Raw genomic sequence first — 20,387 nt, forward strand, 5'->3', positions numbered from 1 at the left:
TTGTATGTGTATTTTACCATAACTAAGCACACAGGTTTCTGCTATCCATATCCCTCCTACTGACTTTATCCGGGTCTAAGATCTCTTCGTACTCGGGTTACTACAGCAGCTACTGTCTTCCTTGGTTCATTCCATTCTCTCCTCACTCTAACTTAACCTGTAGATCATTAACAGATTTACCTTCCTGGTTTACTACATTAATCCCTGGCTTCCAAACTTTCAAAGGCTCTCTATACCTTGCACAACAGGATAAAAGTAGAAATCTCCACAATTCAGCACTCAAACTCTTCTACAGACAAACAGCTTTCCAACTGCCTGAAGTTTCCTAAGGAAAACATTCTCCTCAGGAAATTCAGTTGTCAGCTCATCCTGGTCTTCCTCTATTTCCCTCCCCCTAAGCTAATCTTCACTTTACACTCTCGCTTTTTCCTCACAAAGTAATTGCTACAATCTCTCGGTAAATCTAAATTTTCATAGGCCAGCTCAAGTCCCAACTGTCCCACGTTCTTTGGACTCCTGGGGTCTCACTCATCTCTCTCTATCCTGTATACCAACAGCATTCTTTGCATTAGCAGAACTCACTAGATTGTCTTCGAGACTCATGTTGGTACACCTAATCTTTCCAACAAGAACGTGAGGGAAAAATCTATATATCAATGGCAAAAACCGCAGTTACTTTTGCACCAACCTAATATTATGTTTTTTCCCTTCTTCCACATCATTCATCTAATGCAAAACAAAAAGCAGACCTTCAACAGTCACGTATGTAATTCTGGATGTGTGAGCTTCAGTGACTAGAACCTGAAATCAGAATAACTTTGGCATTACTGCACTTCCGAAGGTTTACCTGTGACACAATAAATAAAAATGTTGTGACTCAACAAGATGATACATGGAAACCATGTAGCATAATCTAGAAATCAACACAGATGTTCTAAATCCTAAAATTAGAGTCTGATACAAAAACGTTGTTTAAATGCTGGTGTTGGGACACAAAACATAGTAATCAGGTTTTGTGGGACAGAATATTGACCTATGAGTTTTACTGAATTCATGCAAGAATGAGCCATGCTAAAACTGGGTGAAAATGTAGTCACGAGCCTAAGAAAACTCCAAATAAAATATTACTCCGTTTTTATTAAGTTCAGGTTAGGGGAAGAAAAATCTTTTTTCATCAGTTACTTGAAGTAGCTGTCAGAATGAGACAGAAGCTCTTATTTTCGCTTTCAACTTTATTACACCAAAACCTATGGACAGGGGTGGATAGTGAATGGTGAAGAATGCAATCAATGAAGAGTAAGCAGCTCAGGAGTGTAGTAAAAACGAGCTCTCTAAACGGGGTGCAGAAGCCCACATCTTAGTTTTGGTCTAATCCATCGCCAGCTGTAGGATCCACAAGTCACTCGCCTCTCTGGGTCTGGTTTTCCGGCTCTAAAACAATATTCACATCTTTAGATCTCTAAAAGTTTTTCTGACTCCAAAATTCCATGACAAGTCTAATAACAGTTCCTATTAACAACGTATGATACTTACAAAGCAATTTCAAGTCTTTCTTCCACATTTCAGGAAGAAAGCAATTCATTTCAGCAATCTAAAGGAAACAGACGCTGTTCCGGGACAAAAGATTGTTAGTTGACCAGGCCAGGAGCAGTGGCTCACACCTGTAATCCCAGTTACTTTGGGAGGACGAGGCGGGCGGATCACCAGAGGTCAGGAGCTCGAGACCAGTCCAGCCAACATAGTGAAACCACGTCTCTACTAAAAATACAAAAACTAGCCGGGAGTGGTGGCGGGCGCCAGTAATCCCAGCTACTTGGGAGGCTGAGACAGGAGAATCGCTTGAATCTGGGAGGCGGAGGTTGCAGTGAGCCCACATCGCACCACTGTTCTCCAGTCTGGGTGACAGGACGAGACTCCGTCTCCCGCCCCCCAACCCCCCAAAGAAGGTTGTTAGTTGAAAAAGCTAAGGAATTCTGTAAAAATGTCTACTTTCTCGTTACAGTAAGATGTTTTCGCAGAGGAAACAGGGCTCTGGTAAAGATAACCAAGACTACTTCTGTAAATTAGGCCTACTCCAGAGTACTTATTATCTGTGCTGGTATGTGAAGACGTGCTATTGTAGTTCAAAGGAGAAACAACACTCCTCAGAGTTTCTCCAAAAACGGTGAGAAAGTTCTCACCCTCGGGGTAAAGCTAGCAAACACTGTGCAAATAAGGTAATGAAATATGCACACTTTTTGCCATTCAAGTAGTCCAACACGCACAGCCTCCTCTTCTTTATCAAACACTCGGTATTGTCTCCCTCCCAACCTGTCAAAGCTCAATCCCAGGTTTATTCCGCAACAGTAACTTACCCAGACAATCTAACTTCCCCTGGGAGTAGCAGTCCACAGGCCTGCTCCCTTCCCAGTCCCCGCCGGCCACTCTCACGCCCACCCCTGGCGGTCGCAACCCCGCACCCGGGTAAACACGCGCCCCCGTCTCGGGAGCGGTTTCTCCGCGTCCTGGGAGCTGCGGGTCCCGCCCCTCGGCGCCCGGAGCCCGGAGCCCAAAGCCGGCCGGGCGACCGTAGTGGCTCCCTCGGGTCGCTCTCCCCGCCCCAAGCGCCACACCTCGCGCCCCTGCCCCCGGGACGGCGGCGCGCTCCCGCCCGCCCCTCGGAGCGCACAGAGACCGGCCAGTCCGGCGCCGCGGCGCCTCAGTCCCAGACGAACGACTCGCCCCTCCCCGCCCGGCGCCCCAGCGCCTCCCGCGGCGGCTCGGCCCCAGCCCCGGCACCCTCACGCCTAGGAACAGCCCCTTCCTCGCCCAGACGCCCCACGCCACACCGGACACAGCCTCGGCTCCACAGCCTCAGAGACACCGAGGGACACTCACCCCGGAGGCTCCTCCCGCCGCTGCTGCTGCCGCTGGGACCGCTGCCGTCGCCCCCGCCGCCGCCGCCACCAGCACCGCCGTCCGCACCGGCGCCAGCAACCCCAGCCATCCTCCTCCCACCGCCGCCGCCGCCGCCCTCTCCTCTCCTGTCAGTGGCTCAGGCTCCGGGACTGCTCCAGGTTCCCCTCGCCGCCATTTTGACTCCTAGGGGGAGCAGGAGGGGCTCAGCTCGGCGCGGCCCTGGGGCGCCTGCGCGGCGCTGCGGAGCCGGCCTGAGCCCCCGCCCTCCCCTGCCGTCGGCGCGCTCCGGGTCACGTGACCCGGCGTCGCCGCGCGCGTCGGGCCGCGTGGGGGGCGGTGCGTTCGCTGGAGCCGTGGGAGGCGAGTGCGCGCGCATTATTCTTGGTCGTCTGTTGGGAGCGGGGTGTCGGGTCGGTGGGAGTTTGCAGCTTGTGGCAACATCCTGCTTAGTCCAGCGAATTGCGACACATTATTAAATGAATCAGAATAGAATTATGAGAACTGTGTCACTACTACGTCACCGGATGGCCATTTCCACCAGTTCATGTTTCCGTTCGGCGGCCGGCATCCCTCGGGTGGTCGCATGCAATGAGTGCATCTTTCTCGAAGAGAACTGCTCTTGCGCGGAAAGTCCTTGCTGACAGTCCTGGCATTCCGGTGGCTGCTGCTTGGCAGTGAGCACTTGTCTATCGTAAGCGCTTGTCTGCATGGTACTTTTATACAGGCACAACCTTGCTACTTGTGTAGTAGGTTAAAAAATAATCTTTAAGAGACTGAAAAGTTTTCCTTAACAAGATACCCCGTAAACAAAGGACAAAATTGATGAAAACACACAGTCGCCATGTGAGAGAGCCAAGTTGCTCTTCCCTAGATGCCCCTTGTTTGGGAGTTTGCAATAATTTCAGCGATGCAGTAACAGGAACGCTATATTTATGGGGCACTGTCGTTTTCAAAAGAGATACATGGTTTTCGTTTGAACGCCAAACCCGCCCTTTGTGGTAGTCAGGATAGGTGTTTTTATCGCTGTTTTACAGTCAAGGAGACAGGCTCAGAAATACTAACAAGTAGGCAAGCCAAGATCAGAATTCAGGCATTCTGAACCCGGTGACCAGGAACCGTTACACCGTTTCCTCTGATAGACCTTAGCAACTCTGGGAATTTATTTGAAAGTATTGGAGAAACAAGTTTTGTGTCACACAGTTTTTTGTTTTGTTTTGTTCTGAAACCGCCTTTACACTTCGAAGGATAAGAGCAATTTGGAATTTTGTGATGTGTTTTTAACCATCTCTTGATCCTCCATTAATTTTATGCTTTTCATATTCAGTGGGAGACTGACTATTATTGTTGTTTTCCTCTGGGCTTGCTTCAGATTTGTATTTTCTTCACCCTCATTCTTCATCACCTTACTTCCTTGAAAAGGATAGCTCTTTCCAATTTGTATTACTTCATTTTGTTTACCCATCTCACCCCTTTCACCCTCTTACCCAATCCTTGAAGGTCTGGAGACTAGCAGAGATTGTAGCAGTCCCTTGCCTGAAATTCCCCTCTAGCCGGTAAGGGTCACTTCAGTTGAATATACAGCCTCAGGGAGATAGACAAGAAATGCATGGAAAAGTGAGAAAATACAAAGGAAATAGGTCCATCTAATTGGAGCCTATAACTACCTCTGAGTGTCCACCTCTTGTTCCACACTTTTATACTTCCCCAAAGACGTAAGTGAACCTTATCTAAATTCAAGCCATTTACTATTATTTTCCATCATTTTACCTTTGTCTTAATTTGCTAAATACAGTTGACACTTGAACAACACAGGTTTGAACTGTGCGGGTCGATCAATGCAACCTGGTACACGGGATTCTAAACACCCTATTGAGAGGGCCGATTTTTCTTATACTCAGGTTCCACAGGGCAGACAGGCAAACTTGAGTATGCTTGGATTGGGGTATATTCGGTGGGTCCTGGAACCAATCCCATGTATATAGTATATGGGGGATGACTGTATTGCATTAACTGAAAGAGCTATGATTAGCAAACTAAAAAGTGGTGTGTAAACACTGCTTCCTTATAATTTATGAAAATGTTAGATCAGTCCCCACCGTTTACACTTATTACTAACCTTTATTACTTGACTTTGTTTCTATTTCCCAAAGTTTAAAAAACAAAATGAAAATGATAACAATAATAGAATTGTAAGAATTTCAGGATAACACTTTTTCTAACAGCCTTTGATGTGGAAATCTAAAACTTTTTGAAAAGCCAAGTAAGGTCTCTGGTTTCACCTTGTCCTTTTGTCTGTCTGCACAGCTGGAGACTTCTAGTAGACTGTTTGGATCTAGAAACCATTTGTAAGTGATCCATGATTTTTTTCTACCCTGTAATTAATTCACTTTTTCCTTATTATACCATTTAGCTGCACTTTTGACATCCTGAATTAGCTCAGTTTACACACTCATCAGAATTTAGATGTTTATTTTAGTTCAGTCGGACACACATTTAAAGATTCTAGTACCATGTGCCAAGCACGGTACTACATGGGAGGGGTAAACAATAAATGGATCTTTGTACTTGAGGAGCTTAGAATCTAAATAAGAAGACAGTGTGAAAAACATTTTTTTAAAGGCTAGTGTTAAGATGGTACTACTTGGTGGTTAACAGCATGGGTTCTAGAATCAGATAGATCTGGATGGCCATATGACACAAATAAGTCAACCAGAACCTTTTCTGGAAATTTTTGCCCCACACTCAGAGATGTTTCTTCTTACTCTATTTCTCTGGGATTATGACTCGAAAGGACATGTGAATTGGCTTTGTTTGCCAATAAGGGGAAAGCCATGTGCAGTAGGAAAGAAGGAAGACCATAAACAAAGAAACAGAAGGTGAGAGAAAGTAAAGCCATGACATTATTTGAATACCTGGGCCTACCTGGGCCTGAAACCAACCCACCACTGGTCTTTTCATTTTTAGAAGCCATTGAGTTGTCCTAACACCTCTTTTTATCTTAAGTTAGTTGGAAGTGGGTAAAAACAGTGAACTTCTGTGGCTTGCAACCAAAAGTCCTGAATTTATGTTTTGTTCCTTTCTCCGCTCCCACCATCAGTGAATGGCATCCCATCTACCTGGTCATGTATGCTGAAAATCAGAGTAATAAACATCTCATGGTATATTCCATGTTCTGCCACTCCAGTCTTTTCCTTCCTTTGTGCCCTCTTTTCTGCCATACATAACCATCCATTGAAGCCCATTCCCAGACTCTTCTTCCTGGAAATACAGGATGGAAGCTGGGTTTTTGAAATTAAGGAGAAAAGATAAATTTTATCTCCCCCTATTTCTCTGCGTGTAACAATCCTGTTTTCATGCACTTTTCTGAATTTCCTGAAGTCTAAAAGGTGAAGAGGATTGAAAACCCCAGAACAGTGATAAGTACCTTGTAGATGCTTAATTAAGAAGTGCTCAATAATTATTCAATTTTCTTTTTCTTTTTTTCCTCGAGACAGAGTCATGGTCTGTCACCCAGGCTGGAGTGCAATGGCATGATCTTGGCTCACTTCAACCTCCGCCTCCTGGGTTCAAGTGATTCTCCTGCCTCAGCCTACCAAGTAGCTGGGATTACAGGTGCGCGCCACCATGCCTGACTAATTTTATGTATTTTTAGTAGAGACAGGGTTTCACCATGTTGGCTAGGCTGGTCTCGAACACCTGACCTTGTGATCTGCCCACCTCGGCCTCCCAAAGTGCTGGGATTACAGGCGTGAGCCACTGCGCACGGCCTTAATAATTATTAAATTAACAAATAATAAAATTAATAAAGCTTTTAGAAAATAATATTGGAAAATATTTATTGCCTTGGGGAAGAAAAGACGAGCAAGTCATAGAAAATATTAATCATGAAGACAGAATTCATAGATTCAACTGTATTTAAAATATGAACTTAAGTGCATCAAAATGTACTGATACGGTTTGGATGTTTGTCCCCTCCAAATCTCATGTTGAAATGTAATCTCTAGTGTTGCAAGTGGGACCTGGTGGGCGGTGTTTGGATCATGGAGGCAGATCCCTCATGAATGCTTAGCATCATCCCCTTGTGATGGTGGTGGGAGGCAGACAGGTTCCTAGGCAGGAAGGGGTGGGTCCCTGGTGAAACCCGATCTTCAAACCAGAGATGGCCTAAAGCCTGGGAGCCAGGCTGCCAGTTCCCAGTGAAGTCCGTGACCTGGAGTGAGAACTTCTTGATGCCTTTCAGCCAATCAAGTGGTGCTTTTTCCAGGCCTGCCCACAGACCAATCAGCATGCATTTCCTCCTGCCCGTGGACCAATCAGCATGCACTTCATTCTGCGCCAGTAACTCCCCCACCCCTCCAGGCCCAGCCTGACTCAGAGACTCATTGAGAGTAGGTACTTTGGGTCTCCTCTCCTCTGAGAGCTGTTTGGTTGCCCAATAAAACTCTTCTCCACTTTGTTTACCCTCCCTCCAGTTGTCCATGTAACCTATTCTTCCTGGACATGAGACAAGAACTGGCGGACCTTCAAACGGCGGGAGTGAAAGAAGCTGTTAACACTTTCCTGACTGGCTCGCTAAGCTATGGGTGGTGACATACTCCCAGACGGTAGGACTGAAGAGGGGCGAACCTTCTGGGGCCCAGAACTCGGCATTCCCCAAGCCAGAGTTGTAACACTATGGCCCTCCTGCCCTCCGCGGGTGCTGGGCTACTGCCTCACGTGATAGGAAGCAGTGGCAGGGCTCGGCCAGCCCAGGAGCTGCAGGCTAGAGTAGGGTGATGGGATTGAAAGAGCTTTAATACAAATGGGCTGAAACATGCCCCCCGCCCAAAACACACCCCTCTGCTTGCTGTGCTGTGGGTGACAAGAAGGAGAGAAGAGCTGCGGCCCTTCTGGGAGCCTAGACCTCAGGGCTCCCCAAACTAGGGCCGTGACATGCTATAGCACTCTCTTTGGTGCTCTGTGGTTCCTGGTGTTTCCAGGCTTTTGGGTGCCACTGTGTTTGCCTTGTCCAGACGCTGGTGCCCACAGTGGAAGCTGCTTGTGGGTATGTCTGGTCCAGCTGCAGCCTCGCATACAGCCGGCGTCTGTGCCAGTGCCTGGAGCTGCCTACCCCACCACAGCAGCCGGCATACCTGGCTGTGTGCAGTGGCCAGATCCCGTGCTGGCTCACTCACATACCCCTCACTGCTCTGCACCTGGCTCGTCCTTGTCAAGCATGGGATCCAGACTGGTAGCGCAAGCCGAGCAAAGCCTGCCAGGCCGAGTGGGCAGAATGAGCCCAGCAGGTGTGAACAAAACTCAAGCAGAGGTGCTGCCGGCCACAGAGGTTTCCAGCTGGCGAAGCTGCACGTGAAGGATCCTGTGACATTTTGGGATGAGTGAGTTCTCTGAATTCACAGGTGATCTGGTTGTTTAAAAGGGTGTGCACCACCCCCCCACCAACCAGTCCATCTCTTGCCATGTGACACTACTTGCTCTCCCTTTGCCTTCCACCATGATTATAATCTTTCTAGGATCTCACCAGTAAAGCCTGCAGAACTGTGAGCCAATTAAACTTCTTTTTAAAATAGATTACCCAGACTTAGGTATTTATAGCAACATGAAAACAGACTAACACATATACAATAGAGGGAAAAGACAAGCCATAAAATGGAAAAAGATATTTATAATATATAAAACCAAAAACAGCTTATATCCAGCATATGTAAAGAATGCTTACGTTTTAGTAAGAACAAGACAACCAAACAGGAATGACAAGACTTGAACAACTGGGTGCAGTGGCTCATGGCGGTTATCCCAGCACTTTGGGAGGCCCAGATGGGTGGTTCTCTTGAGCCCAAGGGTTCAAGACCAGCCTGGGCAACATGGCAAAACTCTGTCTCTACGAAGAAAGACATAAATTAGCTAGGTGACGTGGCATGTGCCTGTAGTCCTAGCTACTCAGGTGGCTGAGGTGGGAGGATTATTTGAGCCTGGGAGGTGGAGGTTGCTGTGAGCTGAGATCACACCATTGCACTCCAGCCTGGGTGACAGAGTGAGACCCTGTCTCAAAAACAAACAAACAAACAAACAAACAAAAAACCCAAAAACAAAACAAAAAAAATTTAGACAAATTAAATTTAATAGAGTTTACTTGGTTAAAATGATTTGTGAATTGGGCAGACCCCTGAGCCAGAAGAGGTTCAGAGTGACTGTAGAGCTGCTATGCAGTCTGATAATATTTATGGATAGGAAAAGGAAAGTGATGTACAGAAAATGGAGGTGAGTTACTATATAGCGCATCCTCGACATAAGTAACGCCATCTTAGAAAAAGACCCCATCATATATTTATTTTTTTTGAGACGGAGTCTCGTTCCATTGCCCAGGCTGGAGTGCAGTGGCATGATCTCAGCTCACTGCAAGCTCTGCCTCTTGGGTTCACACCATTCTCCTGCCTCAGCCTCCCGAGTAGCTGGGACTACAGGCACCCGCCACCGCGCCTGACTCCTGTTTTGTATTTTTAGTAGAGATGGGGTTTCACTGTGTTAGCCAGGATGGTCTCAATCTCCTGACCTTGTGATCTGCCCAACTTGGCCTCCCAAAGGGCTGGGATTACAGGCATGAGCCACCGCGCCCGGCTCCATCATATATTTCAAAAGGCAAAATACCAACAAGGTACAGATGTTCACAGAGAGACAACCCCCAACCAGATAAGATTGTAACCCTTTACTATCAGCCCTCACCAGATGACTCAAACACTTTAGCAGGACTTGATCAGGTGTTGACGGCCATTTTAACAGATACTGTCTTTCTGTTACTCGTGGTCAGCACCTGGCTTTTGCCTTTGAAGGCTCTGCCCAAATCACAGACTTTTCCTTGAAAGATGTTGATGACTGGCTGGATTAGCTCAGGACATTCTGCTTGTCCATGTCACTCTCCTTGGACTGGTTTGTTAACCCCTTTTACTATTTTCTTTTCTCCTGACGTTAAATTTTACTTTGATGTGGAAATTTTAATCTATGACATTTACACATTAAGCATACCACTATGTATGTTTGCAATATTGACTGACTTGTGGATTGACTTGAGCCTGTGCCCCCATGGCTCTGACTAGAGTGAACGGGAAGTAATAAGAAGAATTGCCTGTTTGGTTACTCTATTAACATGGCTTTCATGACTGAATAAGCATCAGAAAAAGTTTGACCTTGTAGAAAGACACAAAAGTGCATGGACCTGGTTATGTTTGACCTTGTGCTGCTCATGACAGCTACAGAAACATCTGGGTTGGTTACAGCCTGGCAGTTGCCTTATTTGAATATGGTTTTAAGAGTTGGCCACCTATGATTGGCCAAAACTCTGATTAGCACAAAAGTAGGTTACAATTTGTTTATACATCCAGTCAGGTTACAGTTCACTATGTAGGAGAAACTTTTTTTTTTTTTTTTTTGAGATAGGGTTTTTTTGAGATACTCACTCTGTTGCCCAGGCTGGTGTGCAGTGGCATGATCACAGCTCACTGCAGTCTTGACCTCCCCAGCCTCAGATGATTCTCCCAACTCAGCCTCCTGAGTAGCTAGGACTACAGATATGCACCACCACACCTGGCTAATTTTCATATTTTTTGTAGAGATGGGGTTTTGCCATATTGCCCAGGCTGGTCTCAATCTCCTGGGCTCAAGCAATCTGCCCATCTCGGCCTCCGAAAGTGCTGTGATTACAGGTGTGAGCCACCACATCCGGCCTGCAAGAAACCTTTAGGCCCAAGTTAAAATACATAAGGATGCAGCTTCAGGCTACACTGAATCTAATAATGGATACACCTACTATCTGATTTAACCTCCATATCCACGTTCTAAGAGAAATATGCGTTATTTTCCTGAGGCTATGTGCTTAGTAAATGATAGTGTTGGAATTTGACCTTTAATCTTTTGGACCCCAACTGCCAATATTTTCATGTCATGTCAGTATAACAGAAATCCATTGAAGAATATCTGGATGTAATTCAGGAGAAGAGGAGGAATGTGAAATTTAAAAATGAAAAAGTGGCCAGGAGCGGTGGCTCAGGCCTGTAATTCTAGCACTTTGGGAGGGTGAGGTGGGTGGATTGGGAGTTCCTGAGGTCAGGAGTTCGAGACCAGCCTGATCAACATGGAGAAACTCCATCTCTACTAAAAATACAAAAATTAGCCAGGCGTGGTGGTGCATACCTGTAATCCCAGCTACTCAGGAGGCTGAGACAGGAAAATTGCTTGAACCTGGGAGGCGGAGGTTGCAGTGAGCTGAGATCGTACCACTGCACTCCAGCCTGGGCAACAAGAGTGAAACTCCATCTCAAAAAAAAAAAAAAAGATGAAAAGGTGCCAGGTGTGGTGGCTTATGCCTGCAATCCTAGCACTTTGGAAGGCTGAGGCAAGAGGATTGCTTGAGCCCAGAAGTTTGAGACCATCAGCCTCGGCAAAATTGTGAGACTCTGTCTCTACCAAAAAAAAAATTAACTGGGCATGGTGATGCATGCCTGTGGTCCCACCTACTTGGGAGGCTGAGGTGGGAGGATTGCTTGGATCCAGGAGTTCAAGGCTGCAATGAATGTAAACCAAAAATACAATTCTAAGGCCTCCCCCACCATCTAAATGAACCTCTCCTCTCTGCCAAGGGCATGCCACAGTTAACCCAACAGGGCAGCCATTAAATCTTAAGGCTCCAAAATAATCTCCTTCAACTCTATGTCTCATATCCAGGATGCACTGATGCAAGAGGTGGGCTCCCAAGGCCTTGGGCAGCTGTTCCTGTGTGGCTCTGCAGGATACAGGCCCCGTGACTGCTTTCACAGGCTGGCATTGAGTGCCTGTGGCTTTTCCAGGTGCATGGTTCAAGCTGTTGGTGGATCTACCATTCTGGGTTCCGGAGAATGGTGGCTCTCTTCTCACAGCTCACTAGGCAGTGCCCTAGTAGAGACTCTGTGTGGGGGCTCCAACCTCACATTTCCCCCTCTGTATTGCCGTAGTAGAGATTCTCCATGAGGGCTCTGCCCCTGCAGCAAACTTCTGCCTGGACATCCAAGAGTTTTCATACATCCTCTAAAATTTAGGTGGAGACTCCCAAAGCTTGACTCTTGTCTTCTGTGCACCCACAGGACCAACACCACATGGAAGCTTCCAAGGCTTGGGGCTTGTTCCCTCTGAAGCAATGACCCAAACTCTACCTTGATCCTTTTTAGCCATGGCTCGAGCTAGAGTGGCTAGGATGCAGGGTACCATGTCTTGAGGCTGCACAGAGAAACAGGGTCCTGGGCCCAGCCCATGAAGCCATTTTTCCCTCCTAGGCCTCTGGGCCTGTGATGGGAGGGGCAGCTGTGAGGATCTCTGAAATACCCTGGAGAAATTTTCCTTATTGTCTTGGCTATTAACATTTGGCCTCTCTTTACTTAAGCAAATTTTTATTGCCAGTGGCTTGAATTTCTCCCCACAAAATGGGTTTTTCTTTTCTATCACATGGTTAGGCTGCAAATTTTCCAAACTTTTATGCTCTGCTTCTGTTTTAAGCATAAGTTCCAATTTCAGACCATCCATTTGTGAACACGTATGACTGTATGCTTTCAGAAAAAGCTAGGTCACATCTTGAATGCTTTGCTGCTTGGAAATTTCTTCTGCCAGATACCCTAAATCATCTCTTTCAAGTTCAAAGTTCCACAGATCTCTAGGGCAGGGGCAAAATGCCACCAGTCTCTTTGCTAAGGCATAGCAAGAGTGGCCTTTGTTCTAGTTCTCAAGTTCCTCATCTCCATCTGAGACTAACTCAGCCTGGACTTCATTGTCCATATATCATACTATCAGCATTTTGGTAAAAACCATTCAACAAGTCTCTAGGAAGTTCCGAACTTTCCCACATCTTCCTGTCTTTTTCTGAGCCCTCCAAACTGTTCCAACCTCTGCCTATTATCCAGTTCCAAAGTGACTTCCACATTTTTAGGTATCTTTATAGCAGTACCCCCACTCCTGTTACCAATTTTCTATATTAGTCTGTTTTTACACTGCTATAAAGAACTACTTGAAACTGGATAATTTATAAGGAAAAGAGATTTAATTGATTCATAGTTCCGCATGGCTTGGGAGGCCTCAGTAAACTTACAATCATGGTGGAAGGCAAAGGGGAGCAAGGGGCATGTCTTCCTATATCATCTTCTATTACTGTTGTGCTTACAATCTGAGTGTATTACTGATGTTGCCAGTTGCAGAACCTGAATGTGTTTCCCACTTTTGCAACTCTTCTGCTTTTGTTGCTTATTTATCTGAGTATCTCGATCATTGAGGTTGTGCAATTGTAAAGACAGACGCAAATACGAAGAGAGGCACTTTGTTCCTCAAAGGCCTTTGGCTCTTTTTTTCTCTCCTATTTTTCAGAGACTTTTGTTCTGAAGCCTTTGGTTCTTGAATGAGAATTAAACATGTTTTTCTAGAGAGGAATGAATTCGAGATATTTGGGGCTGAGGTAGTGCAATCTTAATTCATTATATAATTTTCTAGAACTTTAACGCCAGTTTATTTAGAGCATGAACATTTATAAAAATCACATTAAAAAAGGGTAAGTGGGCGAGGGTGTCTTTCTCATTCATTGTGTACATACAGCTCAGAAAACCTGATCTCTAGGCTATAGCTCTAATTAAGTCCTTTTATATAACTGCAGAAGGAAGTTCTTGCATTGTGGGTCACTGAGAATACATTGAATCCCAGTCCACTATACAATTTATTGAAAATTGTAGAGATTTGAGTTAACAGTGCTAGTCTTTTGTGACTTGCAGAAATTAAACTGAGGAATGCTGTTTGTATTGGTAATTTGAGCATCTAAAAGAGCTGTCTCCTGGGGTGGGGGTGGGTGGCAGGGAGCTTAATTGTGTTGTGGCTGAATTTGGAGTTGCCACTGTCAAAAGTGTTTTAAGGCTTTTGTCCCAGAGAAAGACTTAAAATGCTTAAATGTCACTTGAACTGCACTCTATTCTAAACTTCTCAAGATTAGGATTAAACCAGTCAAGCTTGCCTATTATTGAGCTCTTTCTCACTTTACTTCAGAATTTTTGTTGCTTTGTAAAAATTAAAAATGGGGTATTACTCGAAGAAAAAAGGCTTGACTAATATTGTCTTTCTTAAAGCTCTTTTGTTGTTAGCAATAGAAATCCAGCACCACCTAGTTTAAGCCCAAAGCAGGATTTATCATAAAGCATATAAAGAGAGGCCCAGAACTCAAGGAGAGGAAAGTGTCCTAACTTCAGAATAGGGAGAACCAGGGCTTTGAACACAGGTGGGATGTTCCCTCTGGCTCTTATGTCTGGTTCTTTGAGCAGCTTGGCTGCATTATTAACTCACTGTGGAAGGGCTTTCTTGCTAGGTAGAAAAAAAACATGGCTCCCAAGTTACAACATCCATCCCAACCAACAGACTGGGTCCCAGCCCTCTCTTTGGTCCAATATTTGAGTCAAGTAGTGTAACAACTGTGGTCAGGAAACAGAGCAATGTTGCACTAAATCATTTCTTACAGGACTCATGTAACCTAGAGGTGCTCAAATTATTATCCGGGGATATCTAAGGCAAAATTAGAGTTTACCTGGTGTGACTGGGCAGGATAAGCCAAGGGAAGACTGAGGACAAGGAGATGAGGTTAGGGAGGTGGCTAACCATGGTTCATGCAAGTCCTTGATTGGTTAGGGTAAGATTCCAGAGCACAGTTGCCCAGTGGAAATGTAACATGGGCTGGGCATGGTGGTTAACTCCCGTAATCCTAACATTTTGGGAGGACGAGGCAGGTGGATTGCTTGAGGCCAGGAGTTCAAGATCAGCCCAGGCAATATGGTGAGACATGCCCCAGAGTTAGGAGGTGGGGCCTTTGGGAAACAATTAGATCATAACATAGCCCTCATGAATAGGATTACTGCCCTTATAAAAGAGGCCCCAGAGAGCTACCTTGTGGCTTCCATCATATGAAGACACAACCAGAACAAAGAAGTGGGCCCTCACTGGACATCAAATCTACCAGCACACTGATTTTGAATTTCTAGCATCCAGAACTGTAAGAAATACATTTCTGTCCTTTATAAGTCACCCAGTCTGTTATATTCTAACAGCCTGAACAGATTGAGAAAGTAACAGAAAGGAACAAAAGTAACTGACCTGCTTCTTCATATTCATAAGCATGAAAGGACAACCAAGGATCATAAGATGTTTGAATAAAACTAGCAGGTTCAAAATGAATTAAAAAAAAAAATGTACCCTAGAAGAAACACAGATAGTTTATGGAATAGAGATAACTTTTTAAAAGTTCAGATTAATATTGTGAAAGAAATCTAAAGTGATAGCATCTATAAAATACTAACAGGTGACTGTAAAAGCAAAAAATAGTATGTTTTAAAACTATAATTCTAAAATAAAGCATGGGCTAGAAGAAAAAGTCAAGGAAATCTTGCAAAATGTAGAACAAGGGACAAAACGTTGATGAGTGAGAAAAAGGTTGAAAGACAGAGGTGACCCGCTAAGAAGGGCCAGTGTCCATCAATAAGAATTTTAGGTTGAGAACACAGAAAACAGAGAGAAGCAAATAAACAGGAATAGTGCTCCCAGAGCTAAAGAACTATGACTTCAGATAGAAAGGTCTTACCCACTGCTAATCCATATGAATGGAAAAATACCCATATCTAACAGTATCCTGGAGGAACTTCACAATTCCAAGGACAAAAAGGAATGCCTAAAAGATTCCCAAAAGGAAAAAAGAGGGCACTCCAGGGAATGACAACTATATTGGCATTTTATTTCTTATCAGCTCACTAGGTGCTGGAAAAGAAAGGAACAATGCCTTTTGAAAATCTCTGAAGGACAATGATTTTGAGCCCAGAGTTCTACAACCATTCAAATTAGCATTTAAATGGAAATCAAAAAATATATATTTTGATTTCCAAGGACTGAGGAACTTTATCACCTACAAACCCTTCCCGAAAGAACTGCTTAAGGATGTACTACAGCAAAACGAAAAGAAATCTAAGGAAGAGGAAGATACCAGCTGCAGAAACAGAGCAATTCAAAGAAACCGTAGAGTGTTACTTGCGCAATAGGCCCCCAAAAGGAATAATGTGAAGACACAGAATCATTGTAGTGGATAAAGTTTTATTACAGTACTAAATTTAAAAATCACAGTATATTTACTTTTCCCTCAAGAGAGTCTGGGCACAGTGCATCATGCCTGTAATCCTAGTACTTTGGGAGGCTGAGACAAGAGCATGGCTTGAGCCCAGGAGTTTGACATCAGCCTGGGTGACACAGTGAGACCTGTCTCTACCAAAGAATAAGACAATTAGCCTTAGTGACAGATAATTACATCACCTTTTCTACCGGGTCCAAACACTCATTTGACCCTGCCATGAATATTTTTTATATCATCAGCAGACTACAGAAATTTGTTCTTGGTTTTCAGTGTTAAGAATTAACCTACAGACAATTTATGGAAGATTTAATTTGCATTAGAGAACAGTGTGCTATAAACTCTGCCAATGCCAGGACATGTTAAGAGGTATATAAAGTATAGGTAGAGAGGAAGACAAAGGGAAGGAGTAGGGGTGCCAAGCCCCTCAGCTTACCCAGCAGAAAAGAGATACTTAGTGTGAGGTGGGGTTGGGGCCCAGGGGAGGGTGGCAGGTGAGTTTAGGAGAGGATAGGACACATGGGTGGAAAGTGAGGTGAATGAGGGCTGGGAGGTTGCAGGGTGCACTGAGTGGAAAAGGCAGGGCAGAGCAGGGTGTGCTGAACGGAGAGAGTAGAGCAGAGCAGGGGTTGCAGGGTGGAAGGGGTGGTGCAGAGCAAGTGGTGCTGAGCAGAAGGGGTGGGGCAGAGCAGGGGGTGCTGGGCAGAAAAAGTGGGGTAGAACAGGGGGTGCTGCGCAGAAGAGGTGTGGCAGAGCAGAGTGCTAACTGGAAAAGGCAGTGCAGAACAAAGAGTGATGAGCGGAAGAGGTGGGGCAGAGCAGGGGGTGCTGGGCGGAAGGGGCGGGGTAGGGGCGAGGGCAGAGCGCCCCCTCGTGGCTGGGGCGCCTGCGCAAACCAGCTGCCTCACGCTCACTGGAGCTCGCGCTGCTTGGCCGCACCTCACTTGTGCTGTCTTCGCCTGACTTTGTCTTACCTGACGCGATATGCCTCTCCTGCGTGGGCGCTGTCCTGTCCGCCGCCACTACCGCGACGTGGCCCTGCTTGGCCTGCAGCCGGCTCCCCGCTTCGCCCACTCGGAGCCCCCGCGCCAGCGGCCCCTTTCTGCCGCCGTGAGTTGAGACCCAGCCATCATGGCGGCGCGGACAGGGCGGGCGGGAAGCGCGTGGCCCAGGCAGGGTGCCCCGACGGATGGGAAGAAGGGAGGACGGGGCTTGCAGGCCTCGCGTGGGAGGCTCCTGTGGCTTGGCCGCCGTTGGGGGAGGTTCCTGGGAGAGGGTCGCAGTGAGGATGCTGTCGTCAGGCGCAGGGGCGGAAACCCCGGGACCCTGAGGGGCGCGCGGGGATTGGGCCTCCTTCGTTGTTGCCCTTTACCGGCACCTGGTTCGGGGGCGGGGCTATGGTTTCGCGGAGGAACGGTTTACCATCCTCGGACGTCCTCGGCACTGCCAAGATTTAATATTTTCGATAAAATGGTGGAAATCCTGGGCCGCATCGAAATGCCACAGTGTGAAAGTTGGAACCGGAGAACCGTTAGATGAAAAATGAATTGAAAAAAAAAATCAGGTGATCCATGAATCGATTTTCAGCATTTTAGATTTCACCAGGTCTCTGTTTCTAGGACAACGGTCTAGTTGCTCAAAATATTTTTTAAAGTACTTTTTGTTAGGCAGCAAGTTACTGGTCCAGGAAGCCATACTCAGCAGCGCATTTCATCTTCTCTTCCAGGAAATGGCTGTTGGACTTGTGGTGTTTTTTACGACCTTCTTAACACCCGCTGCATACGTGCTAGGCAACCTGAAGCAGTTCAGAAAGAATTAGATGGAAGAAGATGTTGAACAGCTGTTAACGTCCAAAAAACTTTCAGAAAAAGCTGTGTTTTTGTTAACGAGAGCAAGATTACCTAGTTGAGTGATGCAACTATTGTGGTATTCACTTTCCTCTTGTTTATGATGAATATTTTGCACTTTTTTAGTACTGTGCATTATATAGATGTATAGTGAAAAATGTTCTGCTTAAGTGTTAAATAAAACAGAAACACTTATTTGTGCTTGGTAATATGTGTGCATATTATTTTCTAATAAACATCGTGCAAGCTGATGAAAATTTACTGAGAACTGCTGTGAAAGGTCAGACTTAGTGACTCAAGGAGTGACATTAAGCGTTACTGTATGGGAGTGAATGTATCTAGTGACATCACCCTTAAAAGATTAGTTGTAGAGCTGTGAGGTAATATAAGTTTAGCTAAATGGTTTTTATGTTCTATTAGTACTGCCGTGCCACACTTCACAATTTGCTGTGAGAAGTACAACCATTTCTTATCTTTGCCTCTTTAAATGACTACACTTCAGAAGGCGAAGAGTCAGTACATCTCCTATTTTATGTTCTCTTAGTCTTCTGTGAGGTTTGAAGAATCATACACATCTTTGAACTGTCTTAGCTGGTGATTATGCTGTTATCATGGGCAACATAGTTCAACTCTGAGCCTTGGTTTTCTTATCTCTGTAATGGGGACTTAAAATTGCTGTCTTGAAGGGATGTTATGGGAATAAAACATTGAAGAAAGAAAAAGTACCTCTCAACATAGTACCTGAAACAATAGTCAATAAATAGAAGTTATTGTTTGAGGATATACAAGGTTGCTAATATTCATTCATTCAACAAATACTGAATTCCTGTGATGTGCCAGTTATTGTGTGAGGTCAGTATACCCCAAATAGACTCCTTCCTTGTTTAGCTTACAGGTCTTAGAGGGCTAATGTTTCATTACTTTAGTATTTTTACATTTCTGTCTCAAAATTTATATTGATTTATTAGTCGATGTTCTCCATAGAAACAGAAAAAATAGGATGTGTATATATACACATTTATATATGGAGAGAGAGAGATTGGTTTATTTTAAGGAATTGGCTCATGGTTGTGGAAGCTGGCAGGTCCGAAATCTGCAGGACAGGCTGGTAGGCAGGAAGACACAGGAAGGAGTTGGAGTCCCAGTCTGAGGACAGTCTTCCGTCAGAATTCCCTTTTTGCTAAAGCCAGTCTTTAAAGCCTCCGACTGATTAGATGAGGTCCACCTACACTTTGAAGTACTATCTTCTTTACTCAAGGCCTACAGATTTAAATGTTAATCTCTTACAATCTTCACAGAAACACCTAAATAGTGTTTGACCAGATACCTGGGAACTGTGGCCTAGCCAAATTGACACAAAATTAACCAACACAATTGGATAAAATAATTTTTCAGAGTGAGAGCATGAAAAAGGTTGGTGATACCCCTGAAATGTAAAGGTGCGAGCACAGTGGCTAATCAAAATCTTAGCAGTTTCTTAAGATCTACCTTCGCTGTTCACTGGTTGCAAACCTGCTCCTAGGCCCTTTACGTGAACTCCCATCGGGACACAGGCTCAATCTTCTGATTTCTTGTATTCAGTGAGACCTTGCTTTTGCTGCGAATTTTGAACTTACTTTTTCCTTCTCTAACTCTGGTGGCTTTGTATTTCGACTTCTGATGCTTGCCTTCATGTGCTCCAAATTATGGCAAAAGACAGCTTTACCCTCCTAGCTGGGGAAGAATATTGAGCTATAGGAATCTTTTCCATAGAACTTTAGCACTTAGTGTTCTGAACTGTTTGACACTCAAGTTACTGAGTACTCTTATGCAATAATACTGTATATTGGAAAATGGTAACTTATTTTGATGAATGAACTCTGTTGCCCTGTCTCGTTAATTTTACACTCATAAAGGTGTCACATTCAAGGTACAGTTTGTTCTTGTTTGGGGTAGTTTTGTTCTATAAAGGCACTGTGAACACTGTATTAATGAATACTGAACTAGGGGAAATTCAGAGTTAAGTTCCTGTGGGCCTCTGGTCATAACATTTTTGTCAGCCTCTCAGTCTATAACTTATTTTATGTATGTTTCTTTTTAAAAACACCTTATTTAATATACAGATGCTCTTGGACTTAACAATGGGGCTACCTCCTCATAAACCCATTGTAAATTGAAAGTAGTGTAAATTGAAAATGCATTTAATCTGCCTAACCTGAATATCATAGCGTAGCCTAGCCTACCTTAAATGTGCTCAGAACACTTATAAATCAAGTGCTATTTTAAATGGAACCTATTTATAGTTTATGCACACATGCATAAACACAGACATACAATATGATACTTTGGTAGGTTCAAGAGTTGGGGGAGTCACATCTCTAATGTTACGCGTGATGTCAGCCTTCAATCGGCTGAGCTTCCTTATTCCACGGTTCCCACCACACCTTGACTTGACATCACTGAGATTTCTACTTCTTTCTTCTCCATAGGACCCTGCTATT

The 20,387-nt window shown here is 44.9% G+C and overlaps 2 protein-coding genes across 4 annotated transcripts in view; one reads left to right on the forward strand and one right to left on the reverse strand.

Moving 5' to 3' along the window:
• The window catches only part of BTBD7 (BTB domain containing 7), a 104,862-nt gene extending 101,878 nt beyond the window's left edge, over positions 1–2,984 (reverse strand). For 2 of the 3 annotated variants that reach the window (XM_007987654.3, XM_007987655.3), the window contains exon 1: positions 2,878–2,984. The gene's annotated coding sequence lies outside the window, so the exon portion shown is untranslated. The remainder of the gene's footprint in view (positions 1–2,877) is intronic. The other variant, XM_073011278.1, reaches the window with a different exon arrangement.
• Positions 2,985–3,480: 496 nt separating this feature from the next.
• On the forward strand, positions 3,481–18,235 carry COX8C (cytochrome c oxidase subunit 8C). The gene is made up of 4 exons (XM_007987656.3): positions 3,481–3,589; positions 6,393–6,510; positions 7,371–17,170; positions 17,787–18,235. Exons 3-4 carry the CDS (start codon positions 17,045–17,047, stop codon positions 17,877–17,879), a joined length of 219 nt encoding a protein of 72 aa, XP_007985847.1. The 5' UTR covers positions 3,481–3,589; positions 6,393–6,510; positions 7,371–17,044; the 3' UTR covers positions 17,880–18,235.
• The last annotated feature ends 2,152 nt before the right edge of the window (positions 18,236–20,387 follow it).

Source organism: Chlorocebus sabaeus, chromosome 24 (assembly GCF_047675955.1).
Source record: "Chlorocebus sabaeus isolate Y175 chromosome 24, mChlSab1.0.hap1, whole genome shotgun sequence".
NCBI classification, from domain to species: Eukaryota; Metazoa; Chordata; class Mammalia; order Primates; family Cercopithecidae; genus Chlorocebus; species Chlorocebus sabaeus.